This window comes from Synchiropus splendidus, chromosome 3 (assembly GCF_027744825.2).
Source record: "Synchiropus splendidus isolate RoL2022-P1 chromosome 3, RoL_Sspl_1.0, whole genome shotgun sequence".
Classification (NCBI taxonomy): Eukaryota; Metazoa; Chordata; class Actinopteri; order Syngnathiformes; family Callionymidae; genus Synchiropus; species Synchiropus splendidus.
In genome coordinates, this window is record NC_071336.1 from 23,747,457 (window position 1) to 23,772,097 (window position 24,641).

Consider the following 24,641-nt stretch of genomic DNA (forward strand, 5'->3'; position numbering starts at 1 on the left):
ACAACCTTTCTGCAGAGTGCGGGCACGTGGGGAGAGGCGTCCAACTGGGAGGAGGCCCAGGTGCAGACCAGGACACAAGCAAGAGGTATGTCTCTCAGTTAAGATGGGAAGACAAGGTTTTCACCACAGTTTTTTTCTCACTGTTCTTTTCGCTCACAAACTTGGGAGTTGGGGATCAGAATCCTAGTGTTAGCGCCCCCTTACTGCAGTCAAACATGACTTTCCTCCAGTGTACAGGTCCGCTTGTCAAGTTGACATTCTAGGTATTCAACCGACGCACATTACGCCTGGTACGGCACTTCCTGTTGTGACGTGTCGCTGGGTTTAGCCATGGGGTGGCGATCCTCACGCTTTTGATATTCAGTCATAAGCCACTTGGTATATAACGCATGGTCACACAAGGTGCTTTATTAACCAAGTGACGTCAAAATAAAGCAGAGTATATGACTCCTTTGATCCGCCTAGCATTGGACCCAGAAGTCCTGTTAATGGTTGGTCATCATCTGACGCCATAGATGTCAACTGACCCGTGACTCGACCTCGGACGAGAGCAGGACGGTGGGTGTGGACATATTGGCTGACGTGTTCTGCTTTTAAATTCAGTTTCTTATGAAGTTATTAAGAGGAAGTCAGTTGACATTTGAGGAAAAGCAAGCTCTATTTATAGTCATGATCATGAAGTTAAACCTTTGTATTGAATTCAGGTCGTTTTTGTAATAGATTTACAGCAACAGTGACCTTTTACCACAAGTTTTATTTGGAAGCCATGAACAGCGCGAACTGAAGCTGTCTCTAGACAGGTTGGAGCTTTTCAGGACAGCAGTGGGTCGATCCGTGGTCAAATGTCTGAGTTGATATTGATCACTTTTTGTTTAAATTGAGTAGAGTCGGACACATTTTGTTTCATATTTAGTTTGGCTTTCACACCTGCCAAAACCTCAGTCGGATGACAAGGTGGTTTCTCATGGCTTTAAAAAGAAGGAGAGAGGAACAGGGATGGCCTGGGGGCCATATGCGGCCCTTTGGCTGTGTTTTTGTGGCCCTCATGAGGTCAGACAAAAAAATTATACGACTTATAAGTCATCGTTTTTATATCTTGTTTCCGGTATTTTCCTCAAAATTCGTTTGAAAGAAAATTCTAAATATATTTAGAAATAAATTGCCTTTTTATCTTAGATGTTTGGTCCATAGTTTTATTAGGATTTATATAATATGATGCATTTACAGATGCATATATATCCTTGCTTCCTTTGAATCATAGTCATCGCCACCTTTCTTTTGGCATGATGGCCCCTCACAACAGTCACAGTTTGTAATGTGGCCCTTTAGGAAATTTAACTGCCCACCTCTGACATAAGCCCTTCCCCAGCCTCTCACCCTAAACTTCACCATCTAAAACAAATGGTTAACTTAACCTTTACTCTTAACCAAACTAAAAGCCAATGTTATTAACCGAGCTATTTTGTAGTTTTAACCCTCGGAATGAGACTTGACAAAGTGAGGACCAGCCAAAATGTCCTCACTCTCTTGATTAAAAACGCATACAGGTACTCACAAAGATAGAAGTACAAGAAAACACACACATAGTCCAGTCATAAAATATGCATCCATAACTCATCATTTCGTTATGAGTCATGTTGAGGAGAATGTTCTAATCATCTCACGCAGCGGAGAGTAAGAGAAACAAGGTTCCACTGAGACCAACTGCTTTTTAATGCATCATGAGTGGGGGAGGGGGTACATGGTGCAGGGTTGTCGGGGTGATTCCAGGTCCGTCCTCGTCAGTCCAACAAGGCTGCAGCGTCATCACGAACATCCCGGAAATCTGAGACTAGATGAGACCGTGAAGGAATGAATCTAAGACCCGCTCCAGTCCCGGCAGGCGACAGTGGGAGTCACAGTTCAGTCCTCATCCTCCCGCCGCCGCCGCAGCCGGCGCGTCACTTCTTGTCGTTGTTGTGAAATATCTGGTCGTAGGACGGCGGCGGATGGTTGCAGTAGGACGGAGGTGGAGGATAGGAGCTCATCATCATGTGGGCGGAGCCTTGCTGAGCCAGGTACGCCGGGTGTGCCATGGCGAGCGCCGGGTCGCCCCCCGTCATCCCGTTGACCCCAAAGCCAGGCATGCTTCCAGGCTGCTGGGACACTGACACAAGAGGGCTTGTTACTTTGAGGGGCAGGAGAGGAACCAGTCCAGCGGAGGAGGGACCCCCACTGGTTACTCATCACAGGAACCCCACACCTTCTCTTGCTCGGTTTCTGCCTCACTGTCTTGCTTGTCGCTGTCTCTGTCTCTCTGCGGCTCATTTTCTTGTCTGCCCTGTCTCACCCCATCTTTTGCCAGGTTACCTACTGTCTTGCTCCATTAGTTTTGATTCCCTGTCTCACTCCCGGATTCTCTTGACTCTCAAAGCTTTCACAAGTTCCTCACATGCTTGCTCTATTTCTCCACTCTTGAACTGTCTCACCCTCTCCAGCCCTCACTGCGTTTGCATCTGTCTCACTCCCCTGCTTACTTCTTTTCCCGCCCTGTCTCACTCTCTGCCCGTCTTGCCCCACCTCTTATCTTTGTCTTACTAATTGACTCTCTTACGTTCTCCTGTCTGCCTGTTGACTCTTGAACTGTCTCGCTCTCCGGATGTTTTCCCCTCCCCCGCCCACTGTCTCACTCACCAGCTCTCCCTCCTGCGCAGTTTATGATTTCCACCCTGATTTCACCCTGTCTCACTCACTGTATTGCCATGACAGGTTCTGTTTTTTTCTGGATCACTCCCTTTTTTTTGGTTCCCTGTCTCACTCTCAAACACTAGTTTTACTCCCTCATTGTCCATGTCTCACCAGTCTAACTCACATGCTTGCTCTGCCTCCCTGGCGCTTGACTCTTGAACTGTCTCACCTCTTTTCTTATTCTCTTCGTCCCCGTCCTTGGCTATGCTTTCATTCGTCTCACCCTCCTGCTTGCCGTCTTCCACTCTCCTTCATGCTGTCTGTCTTCCTTCCTTGCCCATCCTGTCTCACTCCCTGGCTGTCTTGTCCAACTCTAACTCTTATATTTGTCTTACTAATTGCCTCAACTTTTTGTCTCTGTCTTGACTCTTGAACTGTCTCCCCTCCCCTGCCCACTGTCTCACTCACTAGCTCTCCCTCCTGCACAGTTTATGTCTTTCCATTTTCTTCTCCACCCCATCTCACTCGCTCTTTACAGGTTATTCTCTTTTTCCTGAATCACTCCCTTATTTTTATGTTCCCTGTCTCACTCCCTGAATCTCTTGCTCTGACCCTCACACTTATATCTTACTCCCTCACTGCCTGGCTTTCCTTACTTGAACTCACCTTGCTCTGTCTTACACCCTGGTTCTCAACTCTTAAGCTGTCTCACCTCTTTCTCTTTGTCCCCATCCCTGGCTGTGCTGGCATCTGTCTCACCCTCCTGCTTACTGTCTTCCTCTCTCCTTCATGCTGTCTCCCTCCCCAGACTGTCTCTCTACCCTTGCTCACTTTCCAGACTCCTTTAACTTGTCCCTCTCCCTGGACATCTTTCCCCTGCTCCCTGACTCTCTAAGTATCAGCAGTCTGTCTCTCCCCTCTTCCTCACGTCCTGTCTCACTCTCCCGCTCCACCACTCTCCTGTGCTCTGACCCACACGCCCTCTTGTTCCTGCCTCTCGTCTGCTGCTTCATCACAATCCTGACATCTATTTTAACGCTTGTTTCCGACGGCGTTCGCTCGTGTTTGCATGGGCCGTCCTCTTGACGCCCGCCTGCAGTGAATCGGATCATAAAACCTTCCATTAGTCTTCTTGATTTCGTGTTGAAATCATCACAAAATAATAAAACCTGTGGATCACAGCCGAGAAGATCCAACGGCTGTTTGGAGATTCGGCTCCACCTGTTCCTGATGGTCCCTCTGCGACCCACGACGACTATTATTATTCAGCTTTAATGCGGCACCGGCTGTTCGGTCGTAAAGAACCTGGAATCTAACAGCACAAGGCAGCGATGCCAGACTCGAGGGAAGCTGCTGACTGGTGAGGAAAATAAGATAACAGACTAGTTCCTCTATATAAAGGGAACACGACTTATACATTTAGATTCTTTTAGTTTCTCTGCACTCATGTCAAAGCAGGAGGGGCTTATGAACGGACTCATCACCATCCACTCGTGTGAAGTTCTTTCACACACCAATGATACACCAGAGCTGATCAGGAAAAAATCCTTCAGCTCGAACAAAGCACTGGATGCCGAGTGTGCAATTTTCTGCACGACTGACTGACAAAAACATAATTGTGCGCAATGTGTCTAAGACTCTGGAGGTTTCATGCGGAAGGTTTAGAGTCAGACGTGGGGCGAGACGTTACCTAGCAACAATTGTGGCAACAAATTTGCTGTAAAAGATTTTCCTCATCTGACATAACATTATGGCCACACTACGACTAAGCAGCAGCCTTTGAGTCGCATTGTGAGCTAAGCTAAGAGCTACTTCCTGGGAAATTAAATACTTAGAGTATCAAGTTGTGATGTCTTAGACAATGTCTGACTTTCTGGGGGAAAGATGTAGTAATTTCCATAATGAGTTCATGCAAAGGCAGACCCAGCTAGATGGGGTAAGAGGGAAAGGGGCTCCCTGGGCAGGTTTCTGGTCCATCACAGAGCACACACTAGTGATGGGTCGATGAGGTATCATGAAACAGTTTTGCAGGGTTGATAAAACAGTGTCCTAATTTTCAGAGTCCACTAGATGGCGCTTTTGGTTTCGAAATGACATGAGGTTTCACTGAATTAGCTGTTCAAGTCCAAACATTTTACAGCAGACAGTGCCACCTGGTGGCCTCTGAAAATCAGGACACTGTTTCATGAAACCTCATCAACCCATCACCAGTACACACTCACAACATCCAACAAACTTTCAGAAGAAAATGCGGTGATCACCGCAACCCCTCCATGCTGCAATGTAGCCATTAGCTCAGCAATGCTACCTTTCAAAATGCACTAGCTAATCTTCAGTTCTCTATATGGATAACCAGACTGCCAGTGTGGGAGGATGTCTGGGACGACAGCGCTACACCACGGCTCGGAACTTTTTCTCCACGTCACGCATTTGTTGATTCATGGTAGTTGCACGTCGTCCACGTTCCGATCAGACTCTTTTTGATCCTACATGACGAAACATGACATCCGAAGCTAAAACTGGAAACTGCTGCAACCAGTAGCAAGATAAGCAAGTGGTCCAGCACAGCCATGTTTGTGATATATAACGTAAACAAGATTCTTCCCCCGTTTCTTCCCCTGCAATAACTTGACATGATGTAATTTTATGCTGTTGTGATGGCTTGCAGGTACATGCCAAGGTGTCAAGGTGCATTCACACAAACTGTCACTTGGCGACCAAAGTGTCCCTCTCTGATTGGTCAACTTGTCGTGGGAGTTTAGATGACTCAACCTCAGTATTTGATGCCTGGAACGTCCCCGCTTGAAACACGGTCAACGCCCCATACGTGTCACATCGCAGGCTTCCATACTGTAGCATGACACATGTTGCATGACCTCATGCCTCTACATGTCGCCGGGGTTTAGTGTGAACGTACAAATCGCAAAGGAGGACGATAAGTAGCCGCGCTCGTTTGCTTCCCACAAGTGTAATTACTTCCCAGATTTAACCTCCCAGTTCTACACACAGGTCTTATCATCCCAGTGGTTTTGCGAAGTCAATAGTAGCTAAGTAAAAGGAAACGTTTTCCATACTCCATACGTGCCTATCGGGAGCCTAAGACTTCGCCTCTTAGGGTCAGTGCATGGGACCTAAGAAAAAAAAAAGAATGAAAGGCTATGTGGAGATCAAAGTTATTTTCTGGTTTGTCGTGTAATTCATGATCTATTTGCTTGTGAAAACTTGTAATTATTTGAATGACATAAAAGGTTGCATGTATGACGTCACAGCGGAATCCGACTGCTCCAGCGCTAAGGCCGATTCCCAAAGGTATCATACTATCAAAGGTAGAAGCTAGCAAACGTTAGCTGACATTGTTAAACACTTACCGTGACCCTGTAGAGCTTGTCCCACTCCTGGCTCTTGCCTTGTAGTTGGTCAAGGCGACAAGCATTGTGAGATCAACGGCATATTTCAAGCCGGATCAGAAAATAACTTTAACCTCTCCATTGACTCCAGTTCATATGTTTTGCTAACTTAGGTCCCCTGAGGTGGAAGTAGATGTGCGAGACTTAGGCTCCCCATAGGTGGGGGGTATTATTCACCCGCTGTTTGAGTAGTGGGTGAAGTCTTTTTTCTGCTTTACCTGGAGAGTTGACAGGGTGTCTGGTGAAGGAGACGTTGAAGGCCGGCTCGTCTCTGAGAGGGGACGGATACATCCTCCTACGGATGAAGAACCCGGCGCCGCAGCAGAAGAGCACGCCCATCATTAGCAGCACCCTGGCAACAGACCACATGATGTCCCACAGTCCAAAAACTCCCTGAGGCTAATCGACGTTGGTAGGTGTGAGTGGTTGACTGTCCACATGTGATGGACTGGAGACAGGCAGCGACTTTACTCACCAGAAGTACCAGAGTCTCTGGATGGAGAGCGCCTGCACGCAGCAGCGCGTCCCGCAGCAGTCCTCGTAAGAGCGGCATCTGGGACAGAGACACACACCGGGGGAGGATCCTCAGTGAGGGGGGTCACCAAGATATGATCACTTCAGTGAGTCCCAGGGTCATTCATCAACACTGGCCTGGACCCGTGGGTAATAAATCACACCTGCTCTCACTGTCCTGGATCATTGGATAACAATTAACCCGTAAAACTCTGTTCCCCTCCGAGAACCAGCAGGAAACACCGTCTCCAGTCGCTACACAACTAGCTGTGCAGAGAGCAAACGGGAGCTCCCAATGATTCACGCCGGGGTGATGGATGACCGAGGACTAACACAATGACTCCCCCTCAGCTTGCTGTCACTTAACGGGTCCCGGGAGATCACGCGGTGTGAAGCAGCTGAGTCAGCAACAGTGATTCCTCACCCCTGTTGTCCACGCTGACAGTTACCTGTTCTTTAACTGCTGCTCCGTCTCCTCTATCTATCATCCATCCATCTATCTATCCATCCATCCATCCATCTATCTATCAATCCATCATCTATCTATCTATCTGTCTGTCTGTCTGTCTGTCTGTCTGTCCATCCATCCATCTATCCATCCATATATACATCCATCCATCCATCCATCTATACGTCCATCCATCCATCTATACGTCCATCCACACTGACTCATGATTTAAAAACAAGTTTTAACTGGTAATGGTGTCGAAAGAAGCAATATACGCAGAGTCTTTTCCTCTTCAGTGAAGACGCAGGTTTAATCCTGATGAAGGTACAAGACCCCTCCCCCTCTGGTTCAAACAGAAACTCAAAATTGGTCCACGAGTCAACAGACAGCCTCTTACAGCTCACAGAGGACGAAGATGCAGATCAAGGTACTTACATGAAGTATATGGGGTAACCTCCCTCGAAATACCAGCAGTGCTTTTTGGCTTCTACAGTCTGTAAGAAACACAAACAGGGTGGGGTTAGTATTAAGCCATTCATTCATCCATCATCTACACTGAGTAGTAATGGTTTGAAGACGCTTCATGAAACAGTGTCCAGATTTTCACCAGATGTCACTGTCTGCTGTAAACTCTTTCATTTCACATCGTTTCTAAACCAAGAGCACCATCCAGTGGCCTCTGAAAATTAGTACTGTGTTTCATCAACCCTGCAGTACTGTTTCATGATACCTCGTCTATACATCTCTAGAGTTATTGCAACAAAAGCTACTGTCCTGTGTCGACTCTGTCATTAGAATAATAAACAGCAACTCCAGTCAATGGACTCTTGAACTTTCCTCACTCTGGTCTCCCGGAACAGCAAGTAGCCCGATGACCAAGAGCCACTCATTGAATTAAGCCTGAAGAAAGACGGTGATTATTCTGTGGAAGAATGATCTTCAGACAGGAGGCCTGCTGAGAAGCGCTGCGACTCCTCTAACTGGAAATGCTCTCAAGCAAGTGATCTTTCTTCTGTCTGTGTCCAAATAAGCCAGAAGGCTTAACTCGCGACACATATGACCTTAACATCCTTTGGGTTTTGTCTCAATCCAGACCGTCCTGATCGATGTTTAACTCTTAAGAACACCAGACCTGGACCACGTGCAGCCCTTTGACTAAGTGAATAAACCAAGAACAAAAAGACACAGAACTGATCAGGCAGATATGATCCCGAGAACTAGCTAAACTAGACTCTGAATTTTGTTTTGCATTATCCCAAACAAGTTCAACTCAGAATATAAGAAAAGCAAAGTTTTCATTCTCTTTTGTCCTTTTTGTTTGTACATGTTGCTCCTCAAATGAAATTGAAATGAAAGTACCTTTATATCATATTCATATGTTTTGTCAATAATTATTTTATGCTTGTAATATAAATGACGTGAATGATCATATTCAATGTTAATAATATATATTAAAATTATGTGTATTTCACAATTCTTTTTTAGGCTTTTTGACTTTGTCCCTTCTTTCTTTTGGCTCGATGGCCCCTCACAATAGTTGGGTGTATAATGCAGGCGTTTGGGAAATTTACTAGGTCACTCTTGTGGCAACAATACTGTAGTACTCTGTATAAAAACAAGTAAGTGATGTACCCTTAGTGCAGGAGAGTTTGTTGAGAGCGTCACACAATAAAAACAAGTGAAAATGCGGTGACTCATAAGGGCTTGTCACATGAATTGACTGATCTCTTCCTAGATCTATGAGGCCAGCGACCCTCCTGGGATTGAAACCCAACCACTCCCTACTAAACAGTCATTGCTAACCATCAGAGAGCCAAGTGTTAAAAAGCTAATTTGACTGTTCCAAACATACCATTCACCTCCAGTCTGATATCCTGAACCTTTCAACTCCAGCTCCACGAGTGTTACGATTCATTTCAATTGTCTCATTTACTATTCTTCCTTCCGTCTCTCCAGTGGAACTTGGCTGGCTCCCGTTCACAATAGTGAAAGAAAGCCGGCCGTCTGTAGAGCCGCTTTAATTATCCCTCTTTGAAATGATATGCTTGTGTCAAAATACGGCTTCTCTTTGTAGCCAAGATGTGCTGCTGCGGAGTAAGGAAGCGGGCGGATGAGCCGCTGTGGAAAATCACATCGGGTGGGGGGGCTGGGAGGGGGGTTCGTCGCCTCGCCTGCGGGTGGCAGGCTGCACGCTTCCATTCATGCGGAACCATCTTCACAAAGATAACCGCACTTCAATTAGGACAATATCTAGCATCAGCCACGAGACTGAAGGATCCTGTTCGTCGCCAAGTCGCTGCTGGAGTTATCGAGAAATACTTCAGCTTCATTTGCAGGTACGACATGACTTTCCTTGGCCCCGCGGCCCACGCACTCGCAGCCCACGGTGCGATAACAGAAGACACAAATTACCGCTGCAGTGTCCCTCTGGATTCCCATCCTTAAGCTCTGCATTAGAGATTCTTTCAGCCACAGTTTCTCTTTGGGTCTGGCCAAGTGCTTTTGAGTAAGTGTTGCCTCAGACAGCCCGTCGTCCTGAGTGCCTCCTCCACTTAAGATGGGATTGTGAAACAAAGGTCACCAGCAGTGATGGGACTTAGAGAACGTGGTGAAAATCCAAGACATAATGCTGCAGTACACAAAAACAAAGACGGGTTCAGAGTAGGGATGCTCCTATCAGGGTTTTTGTTGCCGATCGCCGATACCGATCAGTCAGAGTGCCGATCATCACCGATACCGATCTCATGGATTGACAATGAATTTGTAATCAAACTGATGAGACCTTCTATGCACATGAACCATTAAAGTATTTTAATTCAGACACATTTTAATACACCTCTTCAAGAAGGCAAAAATAGTTAAAAAAAAAAAATTGCAGAATGCAGCAACTATTCTGTCAAAAAGACAACTGAAAAACATTAAATCCGATGTGAGACGTCGCATGTGAATCTCTCGAGAGTGTCCTATGTCCGTGAAATATTTACATTCTGGCCGCTCGTAGTGGGACTCCGAGACAGAGAGCACTGCATTTATGAAAGTTTCCACTCCGGATGTTTCCAAAGGTTTCAGATTCAGGCTGATGAACGCTGCATCCGACTCCAAAACAGCGACGGATCCGGGCGTTTCCGTCACCGCGCAAACGACACCTGAGAAAGGTTGCTCATCTAGCTTGGTGAAATTAAGGATTATTTCTTGGGCAATTCACTTATGTCACACTCGGAGTGGTGGGTGTTGCTAAGCGTCAGTTGCGTTAACAGCCTGATGCTGAGGAACCAGTCTCACTTTCATGAGCCCAGAAAACTCTCCATGCTCAAGTGCTGGTGATTTTAATGCCTAGTTCAGAGGAAGTGTGTTAAATGTGATTCTTAATGAGTCAGTCTGTCTCACCTTCCTTTTTGACTGTGGTGCTTCAGCCACTGCTCCTCATCAGTTTACTGTTAGCAGTTTTATGCTTATGAATCAGCGACACATTTACATGCCAGTTTGCTGAAGCTGCCTGAGTTGAGCAGCAGGAGAGTTCACCTTTTCTTGTCGCCATGGGGTGATCAAACCGACACATTCTCAAAGTGTCAAATAGCGACAACCTCAAGTGATTTCTGTGTCCAATGTCTGATGTTTTGCACGTTGACGCAGTGGGCTTTCACTGGAAGCACATGTTCCATCTTCCAACCTGATGTGGCTAACGCATCACGTAAAAGAAAGATGGACAATTGCGATAGGGTTAGTCATGGGATGGCACACTTTTCGATCAGTATTCAATGAAATATAAAGCACCTCCAACAACTGTGTGTTTGAGTCACAGTGACTTCTACAGCAAAAGAGCATTCCACACAAGAATTTGTTGTTGGTGTTTTCCAATGAACATGTCACACAAGTTTGTTCATGTTTTTCATGGCGTAACTGAGCTAGCTTTATGACCTACAGGGACAGACACCAGCAGTGAGCAAAGAAACAGTAACAATGAGGAAGATAGCGGCTCACTTAACGGAGCAGTGGTCTTAATGTTTAAGTCTGAGGAGACTGTGGATTGACACAAAGGAAACTCAGTGTGAACATCTAAGCCTAAACAGCTTCTGTCACTGAGACGGCTACTCCCGCTACACACAAACACTTCAGCTACTTGTTACTGCACCAACTCAGTAGATCAGATACAAAGGCGCTCAATAATGAGTCGCCGCTACTAAACGCCGACGAACCCCGTAGCGATCCATGTGGCTCAGCAACGGTCCAGGAAGCTTCAGTAGTTCCACAGGCTCGTTCAGCATCCATCTTTCTTTAGGTCAACATAACAGCACTGCTCATTACAGTTTTTCTCTCCAACCTGTTTTCCCTCACTTGTTTTGCGCCTCCATCTACATCTGAAGGACGCCAACACCGCTTATGTGTCTCCCTCTGTCTATCATCGGCTATAAATCCACTCCTCCCGTCAATACATCCACCTTCACTCCAGCTCCCACCGGACCATTACAATCTCTAGCATGTGGGGTATGTAAGGACTGCACTTGTTATTCACCAGGAACAATGTGGCTTTGCCGCGCGATAATCTTGGAAAGACAGGCGGTGGTGCACTGTTGGCACGATAATAATATCCACCTGAGTTTCCCACCTTATCTTGACAAACACGCTGCAGGAGCTTCCCCAAACCTTCCCTTTCAGTCCTGACCTTGAGCGCAACCAAGCAAGTGGCAACTTTCTTGTCCCATTTCTCAGAAAAAAACAAAACAAAATGCTTCCACTGCTGCTCAAATGTTGGAATGTATCAATTGAGACAGTTGTTTCCCCACATAAGTTGTTAACATAAGTTCCAATACAACTATTATGATTTTGCCAACCTTTTTGCCGAAGTTTATTCACGTGACATTTTACTGTAACTCCATTAGAATTTGTGCTAACGACACATTTGTTTTGTTAGCACAATTGCTGGTCCTCACTAATCTCGCCCTTGGAAATGATCCCCTTTGCTCAAATCTCCTTCAAGTAGTGATGAGGTATCATGAAGCAGTATTGCCGAGTTGATGAAACAGTGTCCTAATTTTCCACTAGATGGCGCTCTTGGTTTAGAAATTATGTGAGGTCACATTGAATTCGCTGTTCAAATTCAAACATTTTGCAGCCGACAGTGCCATCTGGTGGAATCTGAAAATCACAACACTGTTTCATGAAACCTCATCTACCCATCACTACTAAGTACTCTCAAGAATGGTACCATGTGGGTACTTCTCCACATAGGACTGCATGCTACCGCCGCAAATTCTAATCATGGTGTAAACTGAATCTAGGGCTGCAACGAGTAGTTGACGCCATCAATAACGTCGTCAACAAAAATTTGTTGATGTGAAAATCTGTGCATCGATGGGTTATGTTGCTGTTGGTGTGAACACACACTGGTTGGTCGAGAACTGGTTGTTATTCAGAAGCAGTGAGAAAATATCACATTCTCTGGAATCCTTAAGAGATGTTAATTTCTGGTCCTTTCATTGGCTCCTGACTGAGGTCCGACTCCAACTGGCCACTATCTCTGCACGCCCCAGGCTCCGCGTCACCACCACCGACTGACCGCCTCAGTCACAGCCAGGAGTTTGAGCGGCGACGGGTCATGGTGTTCAAAAGTGTGGCTTCGTATTGTTTGCGAAGATAAGCAAGGTTAAACAGAAATTCAAAATAGGTCCAAACAAAGGTAATCACATCACACATCACATTAGTCGACAAATAGAAAATATCATGAATAGATTAGTCGACAACAAAAATAATGGTTAGTCGCAGCCCTATCTTAATCCCTTTACCCTAGCGGTATATGTGGCGGTATAAATATAATACCTGTTTTAAACTGCCCTGAAAACGCTCTCCAGCGTCTCCTTCCTCACCACATTGACGCAGAGTCCAAGATGAGAGAAAGGAAAGCTTTGTGCACCCATACACACACGGTAATGACGTGATAAATACACTTCAGACAGATATCCCACTGCACTGGTTGAATCAAATGCAAATTAGCGGAGGCTAGACACGAGACAAATACCAGTGTAGGTATCAACTGTGTCCGCTTGTGGAATGTGTCTGGGCTCTACAGGTTTATTACAGGCTTTTATTTCTCATCCTCCCTCCCATGGTCTTATATGTACAGATGTGGGCAGAGCTGACTTTTGCCTCCGATACTGACGCTGAAGGTTGGATGCTGATGCATTAGGCTTCACATTGAAGCCACCCACCTTTTGTGGCAAAAAGGAGGTGGGGTTGGGTAAAGCTTGGGATGAAGGCTGCCTTCGTTGTCAGTATAAGACACAAAAAGCAGCTTTCCCAACGTCAATATATTGATGCCATGTCAGTGAGGAGTAGTTGTATATTTGAGTAGTGTATATCACGCGTCAGACCAGGAAGTAGCCGGCACAGATTTTGTCAGGGTGAAAAGCTGGTTCATTTGTGCACGTGTCGCTACAAACAAATACATGCATCTTCTGTGCATGTACCCACAGGAATGGCGTTACATGCAGGTAACTAGTATTTCTATTTTGTACATGCTTCGTCCATTTCCTGGTCCTCAGTCCAGGAAGTAGAACAGACATATGCTTGTCAAACAACCAGCTTCACAAATAGCATCTTTTGCTGACATTAATGTTTCGCTTGTCACAGAAAGTGCAACTCAATCCATTGATTGAAGTTTCGAGTCGATACCCACGTCTATCGTAGCGTTGTTTGTCATGTCGATCCAATCCTACGGCACAAAATCACCAGGCAGGCCTTGTTATCCTGGCTGGAGTGTTTTAACAATATTTTTGGTGCTGAAACTGCATTTGAGACACTAAAATCTCTGCAGGCAAACAGTACCATTCTCTCCAGCGTGTGACGTCAGCAGGCCGCAGCGCGGCGCAAAAGCATTTAATACACACGTTGTTTGCCTTCAACTCACTATCACAACACAAACAGCATGGTGTTCATTCAGCGATAAATATTTCTCCGACATGCATCAAGCCTCAATCAAATCTCTGTTTTATACCATATAACACGCACCCCAACTTCACAACATTCCCTGTAACTCACACAGATTCGCCATTAACCTAGTCAGGAAACTTTCAGTTCAGAAGCAGCGACAGATGACAAACTGTTTTAATAGGCTTTCTGCTTTACACCACAGCACATGGGGTTATTTGTGGCTCCGCGGGTAGCTTGTCGGCTCCCGCTGCGTTAGCGAGAGGAAGCAGCGCAGCGAGCGCGGCAGCAGGGGAGATGCTACCAGAGTATCCCTGAGCAGACACAGCACATCACATCAAGAAAAATGCTCTGGCGCCGTAGCTACCCTGACAGGGGGTGAGTCATCAAACCTTTTCAGAGAAAAGCGGAGAAAACAGTTCGGGTCAATATTTGTGACTCTGGGAAGCTGAGAGTGAAAAAAAGAGCCCGGGGCTCGATTCACAGAGTCGACAACAGGTAGGACCACTGAAGGGCTCGCCTGTCGATAGCTGTCAGAAGCCTGTCGCCAGGGGAGGCGCGTTTTTCCACCCAAAGTTCAGTGTTGACAATGTCAGCAAGCGAAAGCCATTAGTATCCAGGGTAACCCGGCAACCAAACCTCATCTGTGTCACCGTTAATTACTCACCGAAGCACTGTGGTGAAGGCAGGGTCCAAAGGGCGACCAAAACATTCAACTTGTCCATCTTCATTATTGACAATTACAGATTTGAAGTTGTAAGTGTAAGAAAATATATGTACAGATAGTTTGTTGATATTTTGCTGAAATATGGCAATATTTGATTGTCTTATATTGTCATGATTTTTCCTAAGCCATATCAATATTTAATCCACAGACACTTGGACATGCTGCTGCATTTGTGAGAGGTTTAATACTTCATACGTTGGAGCGATTCATTCCTCCGTTGGATTGTGAAATTTAACTCAACTCAGTCTGACGTCATTACAATGCTTTCATGCTCAAGATATTGTACTGTTTTCTGATTTTCCCCCTTAAAATTATGCTTCTAATTCCAATATATTGTTGAAACAGTATCGCAACATATTGCAATGTATCGTATCACCACTCCTGTATCGGGATACGTATCATATCGCACGATATCTGCCACTACACCGCCATAGTTCAAATACATCTTAAGTTTGACCTCCCACTTTGTAGAAGTAATGAGGGCTCTCCAGGTGAACCAAGAGACACAACCTCTTCTGCATGCCGTTGGTCTGCCCTGGGGCCTCCTCCCAGTAGGGCGAGAACTCCACCACGGATCGGTCCAGGTCAGGGGTTGGCAACCCAAAATGTTGCAAGAGCCATATCGGACCAAAAGAACAACAAAACAAATAAACCTTATAATGAAGGCAACATATGCTGTATGTATCTATATTAGCTATATTAGCCTACTATCAAAATGACTTAGTTGGCCACAAATACATAATGAGCCTTCATGATTAAATGTTTATTTTCCCTGCAGCGCATCCTGTATACCGAATGCAAGTGAACAGAGGAAGTTATGGACAGCTAAAACACAGTCATCATACCATCTTGGTACCGAGTTGGAAAAGTCCGCCAAACAACACCTTTGACTACTCCAATGTTCGCCTCCATCCAAACCGCAAGCAGCCTGTTTACTCAAAGGACGCTACCTGCTACCAACCGGAAGTGTTCACAGAGTTTTTCCTGCTCGATTTATCACGTAAAAACGTAATATTGAACTGTCACGTTTTTACATTAAACTGGTGCATCTCGTTTTTACATGATGCTGCACGATCACGTTATTACATAATACGGAAATATCACGTAATTATATGATATGAGAGTTTCATGAAATTACGTTTTTTTAGGTTAATCTTTTAAAAAATGGCAGGTCTACACTGCCGTAGAAACCATACTCGAAACATATATATATTTCCCTCCCCCATCTTTTTCCATTTTCAAACATTTTTGAAAAAGCTCCTGGGAGCCACTATGGCAGCGCTAAAGAGCTGCAGGTAGCAGACCCCCCTTTCCAGGTGGACCTGACACCACAGTACCATAATCTCACTGGCGTATCAGCTATCTACTTTGAGTCCCTCGCTGATGATTGACTCCATCAACTCATACCAGCCACTGTATCTGTGACAGTTCGTGCGGTCACGGCCCAAAAACCCCGAACACGTGAGAGTCGGAACACACTCGCAGGGTAAATCCAGAGCTTTGCCTTTCGCCCTTGTGACCTCACACTATTGGAAATTCTGTCCAGGAAAATCATGAACTCAGCAGGCATCAAAGGAATTTTTCACAATGAAACATTCCAACAAAAGCCTTTTCTTCTCTGTATAATAACCACGTCAATAAGATTGTCTGAAGTGGCCATGTTTGGTTCTATAATCTGCTCTTCACTTCTAAATTCTGTTTAATCTCCTCATGGCTTTCGAAGCCCCACCACCACCAGCAGCAGCACCCTCACGTCTTCCTGCCTTCCACCACTCTCTGCGCTGTTTATTGATCCATGCTGACCGCACAGACCCGCCAGCCATTACCAAGCAACCGGCAACACATCAGGCTGTCAGAGCGAGACCTTTGGTGAGGTGATCCATGTGAAGGGTTCACTCTAAAAAGGTGTTCACAACCACCCCATCGATAATCATTGGGAGAGAGAGATGGGGAGGTCTCCCCTCTGGATGGCGGCACGATGACCTTTGTTGGGCTGCACTGTGTATTGAAATAATGAGCAGAGCCAAAAACAGCAACGCACGTGCGTCAAACAACAAACCATTTTCTCCCAATGTTTGTGGCTAGTTAGTGCAAGGTTTAGCCCCTGCTAGGCCTGGTTGCATCTCCGCTGTTTTTGTTAACATACAGTGAAGTGTGACCGGCAATGTTCGCGCCATCTTTCAGTCCATCAAGGAGGAGTCCGCCACCTAAGGCAGCAATTATAGTAAAACCTAAATCAGGTTACTTAACATAATCCTCCTAAAGATAACACAGATGATCCAACAACAGGTCACTGCGTTGACAACCAGCTCCACAGAACAAGAAGGTGTGTGTCACTCAGTCGCGAGTGTTTTTATTAGGGATGCACCAATACCAGATTTTCCAAAACAAGTAATGTCCGAGTATGTGCTTTTGCATACTGACAGATACCGACATTCCTCAGTGTGTTTTTCTTGTACCTGGGTGACAGTCACAAGTTTCACTGCATACAAGTTTTACAAAATTGTCATAAACTGACATTCAAAAAATCCATGACGCCATAAAGCAGTATCAATTTTGTGGCATCGGTGGCCATGAGTACGAGTATTGGACAGATATCCGATACTGGTATCAGTGCATCCCTAGTCTTTATGTTACGTACTTCAATTATAAGCATTTAATGACGACAGACTGAAAATCCTGCTGAGTTCGTTGGTAAAATTTAAGGCAACAATTCGTTGTTTCAAACCAAAGGAATGTCACACTGCTCCATTACAAATAAAAAAATAGATTAATAAAAATACAGATGAAATCACAACATGAACTCAAATGGCTTCAACATGCAGATGCTCTACTCTGACACTCTAACAGATGACAAAGCTCCAAGCTTCTGATTGATATGTATTGATATTAATCGGGGTTATTGACATTAACCTGCAGCATAAAGGGTTCAGATCCCCTCTACTGGGATTTTGATCCTGATGCTGAGTCTCCCCGGGTGTCTCAATACCCCCCATGCCAGGAATATAAGTTGTATTCAATATATGTTTTCAACTTTGGTTCACTAAGTGCCGGCTGTCCACATTCAGTAGGATCTGGATCGACTCAGACGCTGAACATTCCCTTGATTTCCCCTCACAGTCCCATAGTCACATCCGATGTACAGTGCAGTCATCTGAGTGGGATAAAATAATCATGATGAGAGTGAATAATGTATGAACAGACATGAGCAGCGGAGAAGTACAGGATCGCGGCCACATCCAAGCTCCAGCATAAGAGCCCTTTAAGAGCACATTAGCTCTCGACAACTCCTGAGCCGCCGCTCTGAAGGAATACTGAGGACACTGATGACATATATACGTGTGTCAAACTCACTTCAAGCAGATGGAGGCAAACCAGAATGCAAATCTCCCAGACAACCAAAGAGAAAAAAAGAATGTTGGCGGCATGAAGATGCATCATACCTGGGCCAACTGCAGCAAAAATATCATTAAATGGTTTTTGTTTATTTGCCTTGTACATAAAAATCTACAAGCATTTTCCTTTTTACGATAAAGAAAATGTTCCAAGATAATTACATAGATAATTACATATATACATATATTTCATAGATAATTACATAAATAAATGTGCATTATTTAGATTTTATAAATATAATTTTAATCTAATATATTTCATCTTCAGAATCAGATCATTTATTATTATTATACAATGTTAATATTTTAGCGTTTTGTTTTAATACTTATTTCCCCACTATGGTAAAGCTTTAGTTTTAACGACCATGATGTTTGCTGATGACAGAGGAATGGGCAGGAGAGACGAGGGAAACAGGACCTGTGTGCAGATGAGAGTGAGGCAGAAGGAAGAGTGAAGATGCCAGCAGTTAATGAAAACAGTTTAAGTACTTGGGGTCAGTCATCCAGAGTAACAGAGCGAGAGGTCAAGAGGAAAGTTCAGTGGAACGGATGGAGACGACTGAGAGGGGAATGGAGGCTTTACATTATGAAGAGGCGAGGTGTGACTCGAGAAGATCAAGAAAGGCTCAGGTGAAGGAACCTTGATGGGAATTGCACTCAGAGAAAAGACATTTTTAGACTTTAAATAACCTCAAAATAAGTGGGTGACAATTGAAGAAACCTGAATACAAGAGGAAACACTGAAAGAAAAAAGAAATAAATATAGCTATATTTAAAACATCTTATAGACACCCCCTTTTATAAAACATGTTCCTCATAACTCACATTGTTAAACAGCTGCAGGTTCAAAATAAAATCTAAAGCATCATTCATAACTGTCATCATATTTGAGATGTGCAATACTGATCATAAAAACGTTTGGCTGGAGCGGTCCCACGTGTGTCGGTGACATCACGTCAAAGACAAAGCCATAAATGAATTCTGTTATTTCTCACGTTCAACATGAGCGACAAAGAGCGGGACAAAGGAAACAGGACTATTGTCTCCATGTGCAGCCACAGCAGCTCCATCAGGCCCAGAGAGCGAGAGAGAGAGAGAGATGGAGAGAGAGGTGGTGTTCGGTCTGCGTACAAAGGATTCCCGGGTTGTAGGTGATGTCAAAGGTTTCGGAGCTTCACAGCATGATTGAAGTCCAGAAGTCTACTCCAGCTTTACTCAGGTACTTCACCGCTCTAACACGAGAGGCTGATGGCTATTTTTGCGACCCATGTACATCCCGAATACGCCGAAATGCCACGTTAAACAAACCCTTTCAACTAGAATGGATCACGACATGAGATAGATGAGTTTGAGGTGAAAAGGTGAAATTCAGGAAATGCTCAGTGCAGTTTGGCGAGCGGCGCTCTTGGACAATAAACCCATGGGCTCCATCGCTCTCCGGAAAAGGACCAAACGGGACCACGTCTCCCGAGAGACGTTCCAATAGCCTTCCGATCCGAAGAGGACTCACCTCCAGGAAGAGACATAACGTCAGAGCGACGGGTTCCAGCGGGTTCCTCATGACTCCGAAGCCCGGGCTCAGCTTCAGCGGCGCGGAGGACGTGGAGGAGCGTCTCCCTTATCGCCGAGTGGAGCGCATCGCGAGCCCGGGGACGAGAAGCGAGTCGGCCGCTGAAGCCACTCCAGGACTGATGACGAAAGACTTCAGAGAAGGACGGGGATTAACGTGGAACTGCGCTAGTCTGTGATGTGGGATTAGGCCACGCCCCTTTATCCTCCTCACCCCGCCCCGCCCTCACACATGTACAGTGCAGAGTTCAGTGGCCCAAATCCTGGTTTTGCGTTTGACCGTGGTGAAGTGATGACGAGGATCAGCGCCGCTTCATTCAGAAAGATGGATCCGGAAGATTCTCAGAAAATATTGGTATTTAAACAAGCATGGTGGTTTAGTTCGAGTCAGGACTGTGTGCATGTGGTTGTCCAGCGGAAAGTGGTTTCTAGCTCAGCTTTACGGGTCAGCACCTTGCTCGGATTTCATCGCTAATGATCTGAGTACTAAAGAAGCCACTGGATCAGTATCGATTTGACATGGAAGCGGGTCCGGCCCGGCCTCATTAAGAGACTAGGTAGCAGCGTTATTGGTCCATGATCACCGTCATCCATCATCTCCGCTGACAGCTGATCCATTACGTGCTTGTGTAGCCCTGACGTTACATCCCATAATAGCCGCGTGTAAAAGTGTGAGAAGGCGAGCCAGACCGAGTGTTATCTCCCGGTGATACCCAGTAATTACTCCATCAGGGTTCATTTGTCAGGCAGCGGAAAACAGGGCGGATTAAAGATGGAACTCACCCACTGTATCTGTTATCGACAGCTCTTACAAAACACTGCTGCGGCGCCGCAGCCAATCACCCTCTTTATTCCATCTCAGCAAACGCTCCTCTTATCGGCGACGCACACTTGCAGGGAAGTGTGTCTCTGAAGCCGACAGACACTTCGCCAACCGGAATCCTTATTACATATAACCCAATGTTGGGCTGATGACGCTCACAAGCTGATAAACCCACCGGTTAAAATGTCACATTTGCACAAGGTTCTTTATTGGTCAAACAAAATTTCCAAAACACAACGCGTGGCACCGAACATGATTATGCCACAAAGGTGAGAAGTGGAAGAATTCACATTTTCTCTTCTTTTTCCACTTTGATTCCGTGTTTGATCTTCAGGGCTCGGATCTCCTCCATCAGAGCGTTGTTCTGTTTCTCCAGGTCCACCACGCGGTTCTCCAGCCGCTTAAAATACTCAATCTTTCTCTCGCGATACTCTCGCGCGGCGTCCCTGCAAAAGTATATATGTCTTTAATTCTTCGTTTTTTCTATAGTTAATTTGATGAACATGACTTGCACCTGGTTCTACTCCTGGTTGGACTCACATGGTTTCATGGTTTCATTAAATATGTGGTTATTGAGAACAAATGAAATCAGTAATTTTGAAACCAGAAATCACAGTAATGAATCAGTTCTATTCCTACAATGGGCCCTGGACCCATTTGTTCTGTAAAAGGTGGGTGCCAAGGTCAAAGTGGTTAAAAAGCCCAGCTCTAAACAACACAGAGTTAGAGATTATTGACTGTAAGGAAGTCAGTTTGTTAATAATTAATATGAGTGATGAGGTTTCATGAAATAGTGTCCTCATTTTCAGTGGTCACTTGGTGGCGCTCTTGGTTTGAAAATGATTAGAGGTTTCAATGACATGTTTACTCTCAAATTCAAACTCAATGTCAAGGAGCTAAAATGTTAGACACAGTCCAGGGGTGCGTTCACAAGAATTCAATGAAGAGGCTTGGATAAGCGAATTAAATGTTTCTAGTATTGATAGGTAGATGAGGCATCATGAAACAGTATTGCAGGGTTGTTGAAACAGTATCGTAATTTTCAGAGGCCAGTAGATGGCGCTCTTGGTCCAGAAATGATGCGGGGTTTCATTGAAACATTTAATCGCAGAAAAGCTGTGAAAATCAGGACACTGTTTCATGAAACAGCATCAACCCTTCAATATCGTCATGAAACTCCATCGACCCATCACTAGTTTTTTGTGACACGTTTCAGGCGACATTTGCAGTATTAAACTGTCAAGTGGAAAAATACAAACTTCTGCAACAAGTTGCAAAACATCTACCAGTCAGAAGTCAGATTTTACGATGACATAAGCATAGAGGGGACATAGACAACGGAATCTGAATCTTTTATCACTTTTTATATACATCTGCAGTAGAGTGAGCAAAACAGGGTGGTCAGGCCAGCAATGTTGTATGGTTTGCACACAATGGCACTGAGGAAAAGACAGGAGGCAGAGCTGGAGGTAGCAGAGACGACGATGCTGAGCTTCTCTCTGGGAGTGAGCAGGATGGGGTACAGCACATGTGGTCAGGTGTTTAGGAGACAAAGTCAGAGAGGCTAGATGGAGATGGTTTGGACATGTACAGAGGAGAGAGAGCCAGTACATTGGTAGGAAGATGTTGAGGTTGGAACTGCCAGTCAGAAGGTGGAGAGGAAGGTCAAAGAGGTGGTGAAGGAGGACATGAGGTTTGTAGGTTTGAGAGAAGAGGAAGAAGAGGACAGGGTGAGATGGAGGAGGATGATCCGCTGTGGCGACCCCTGAAGGGAGAAGCCGAAAGAGAAAGAAGATATACACCCACAGTAGATAAAGGGCTGCAACCTGTCATGTTGATGCTCCACTAACTTTAGATCCGCCCCCAGCAGATTGACCCACGGCTTTACCATGGCTCGGGAGGCTGCAGGAGGTCAATATTGTGATCATAAACCAACAATCGCTTGGATGCAAGTTACCTTTATCCCTGGTGCCGCACTGTAACTTCACAGATTGATTTAAAGGGAGCAATTTGAGCCAACCAATTTAAGGCTGGGGCTCAAATCTGGTTTGGTCGCGAGAATTTTTTTCAGCATTCAGCAGTGTTAAGGTTCAGTTACGCATTGCTTGATCCAAAAGTAGGTGTATAACCTGTTCTTCAACAAGCGCAGCGCCCTCTTCTGCGAGGCGTCCTGTACGACACCCTTGAGCGGGGCAGGGCTGGGCTGGACCATCACCTGCTGGTACTGCTGGAAGGCGCTCATGTCACTGGTCGTGCCTGCGGAGGCAACATCAAGACTCACTAGACCATCTTACTCTTCAGGCAGTGAAAAGGAAAGGCATAGGACCAAGTCACGCATAAGTAAGTCTCAACCTCTAGTCCCAAGTCAAATCATTGTTTATGTCAAATCAAGTCCAAATCAAGTCACCCAAACTGAAATAACTTCCTAAAACTATTAATGACTTTCAATGTAAACCAAACCTCCTCTGCCTCACTTTTCAACAGTGCCGTCCTTCATTTGAAACATTATAGACACGTCAGTGTTCTCAGGCCTGGTGTCCACTGGAAGCAGAAGCACCACAATGGCTGACACGGGGGAGAAACAAAAACTGTAATGTTTAGCTTCTACTTCAGATGCTGTTTTTCAATGTAGAGATATTAGAGTATCCTTATTTTTACATGAGCATTGTAGAGATTCACCTGTTGGTTACACTGTTTTTCCAAATAAAATGTGTCCCACACCAGTCCTTCCTCGGTAAACTTTCCTCTGGCTACTGAAACATTTGTTGCCCCCCTCCAAAACACCCGGAGTCCAAAACCAGATCTCACCTTGTCCTACAGTGATTGGTCCGAACACCCCACAGGTTGTTATGTACTGAGCAGCTTTCCATTTTTTTAAATGCTATATATATATATATAGATAGATAGATAGATATAGATATAGATATACTGAATTGTTTCATATTTTTTAGAAACAAATGAATGAGTAAATGGAACTTCATTGAAGTATTCAATAGCAGACTATGAAATATCTGAATGTTTGGTGGTGAATGATGATGAATAATACACAAAATACATGACAGTGGTTTATGTTTAGGTCTATGGTCTTAGGAAAATGTGAAACGATGAACTAACTCGCATTATGATCATGGATCAGATGATGATCCAAGTTTGACGCCCGCGACTGAGAACTCGTATTGGCATTGAATAAATCTGACACTAGTCAGACAGGAATCACTACTGACGTCATTATAGAGTGTTGCGTGTATTAAACACATGGTTAAAAAAAAGCAAGCATGAACTAAAATCGTCCATGCCAGGGAATGTTTGATGCTAGTAACTGTGTACAACAATAAAGTCATTCAGGTCTTCATGTCTCAAGTCAATTTAAGAGTCTTTAACTTCCAGTTAAATCTCAAATCATTCATTTTCTTGTGAATCCATAAGTCATCAAAACTTGAGTCCAAGTCACACTGACTCCAGTGCCCGTCTCTGGAAAAGAAGGGGATGCGTGAGGTTGGTCCATGTTTCGTGCTCCGTCTGCACTAAGATATTTGCAATGCAAGTAAAAGTAAAAGACGTATTACAGATACACTCTGAGCTCAGCTGAAAGTATAAACGCTGATGCTGACGTTACCTGGCAGCGTCTGGATGGTGTAGTTGCTGGGGTAGTACTTGACCTCTTCAAAATACTGCACATGTCCCGGTTGATTGTTCGGTAGGTTGTCCATGTCAGAGGCTCAGCCTGAAGCGGCACATTGACAAGTCACCACAGCCAGGAGAAAAAAAAAAAAAAACAATGAAACTGATGACACACAAACCCAAGTCAGCCACAATGATGCGTGTTGGTGGCTTTGTGACCATATAGAAAATTAGCTTGGTGTGAGGTCAGAACCCTGGTATTCCAACTGTGCATTTGAAACATCCCTCTTGCTTCGGCGTGAAAATCCAACCCTTTCTCTTGATCTCCGCTAGACACGTCCCAACAAACCTTCTCCCCACTTACGTCCTTTCTTTGGTCAACTGCCAAAACTCGACGGCTCCCTCGGGTAGGCTGTAGCGGGTTAGCCACTCTTTGCTAACAATGACATCTCAGCATACATCAGAAGGTATTTATGATACTTAAAAGGTAATTTGGCCTGTGATCACAGACAGTTACCAAATGGACAGAACCTTCTCCTTAAAGAAG

At 45.0% G+C, this 24,641-nt stretch overlaps 2 protein-coding genes across 5 annotated transcripts; both read right to left on the reverse strand.

Annotated features, from left to right (window-relative positions):
- Positions 1 to 164: 164 nt before the first annotated feature.
- On the reverse strand, positions 165 to 19,808 carry vopp1b (VOPP1 WW domain binding protein b). Of its 3 annotated transcripts, XR_008414119.1 has the most exons (6): positions 19,592 to 19,808; positions 7,471 to 7,529; positions 6,550 to 6,627; positions 6,293 to 6,426; positions 2,243 to 3,760; positions 2,008 to 2,146 (listed from the first exon to the last, which is right to left on the reverse strand). XR_008414119.1 is itself a non-coding variant. In XM_053858818.1 (5 exons), exons 1-5 carry the CDS (start codon positions 19,640 to 19,642, stop codon positions 1,941 to 1,943), a joined length of 528 nt encoding a protein of 175 aa, XP_053714793.1. In that variant the 5' UTR covers positions 19,643 to 19,808; the 3' UTR covers positions 165 to 1,940. The 3 variants fall into 3 exon arrangements, 2 of the variants coding, with proteins under 2 accessions (XP_053714793.1, XP_053714792.1); XM_053858818.1 differs by lacking the exon at positions 2,243 to 3,760 and having other exon boundaries at positions 165 to 2,146; XM_053858817.1 differs by having other exon boundaries at positions 1,996 to 3,760.
- Positions 19,809 to 20,641: 833 nt separating this feature from the next.
- Positions 20,642 to 24,599, reverse strand: LOC128755405 (cyclic AMP-responsive element-binding protein-like). Of its 2 annotated transcripts, XM_053858825.1 has the most exons (4): positions 24,459 to 24,599; positions 24,090 to 24,197; positions 22,603 to 22,729; positions 20,642 to 20,919 (listed from the first exon to the last, which is right to left on the reverse strand). In XM_053858825.1, the coding sequence occupies exons 2-4, from the start codon at positions 24,181 to 24,183 to the stop codon at positions 20,760 to 20,762; spliced, it is 381 nt and encodes a 126-aa protein (XP_053714800.1). In that variant the 5' UTR covers positions 24,184 to 24,197; positions 24,459 to 24,599; the 3' UTR covers positions 20,642 to 20,759. The 2 variants fall into 2 exon arrangements, with proteins under 2 accessions (XP_053714800.1, XP_053714799.1); XM_053858824.1 differs by lacking the exon at positions 24,459 to 24,599 and having other exon boundaries at positions 20,643 to 20,919; positions 24,090 to 24,256.
- Between the last annotated feature and the right edge of the window lie 42 nt (positions 24,600 to 24,641).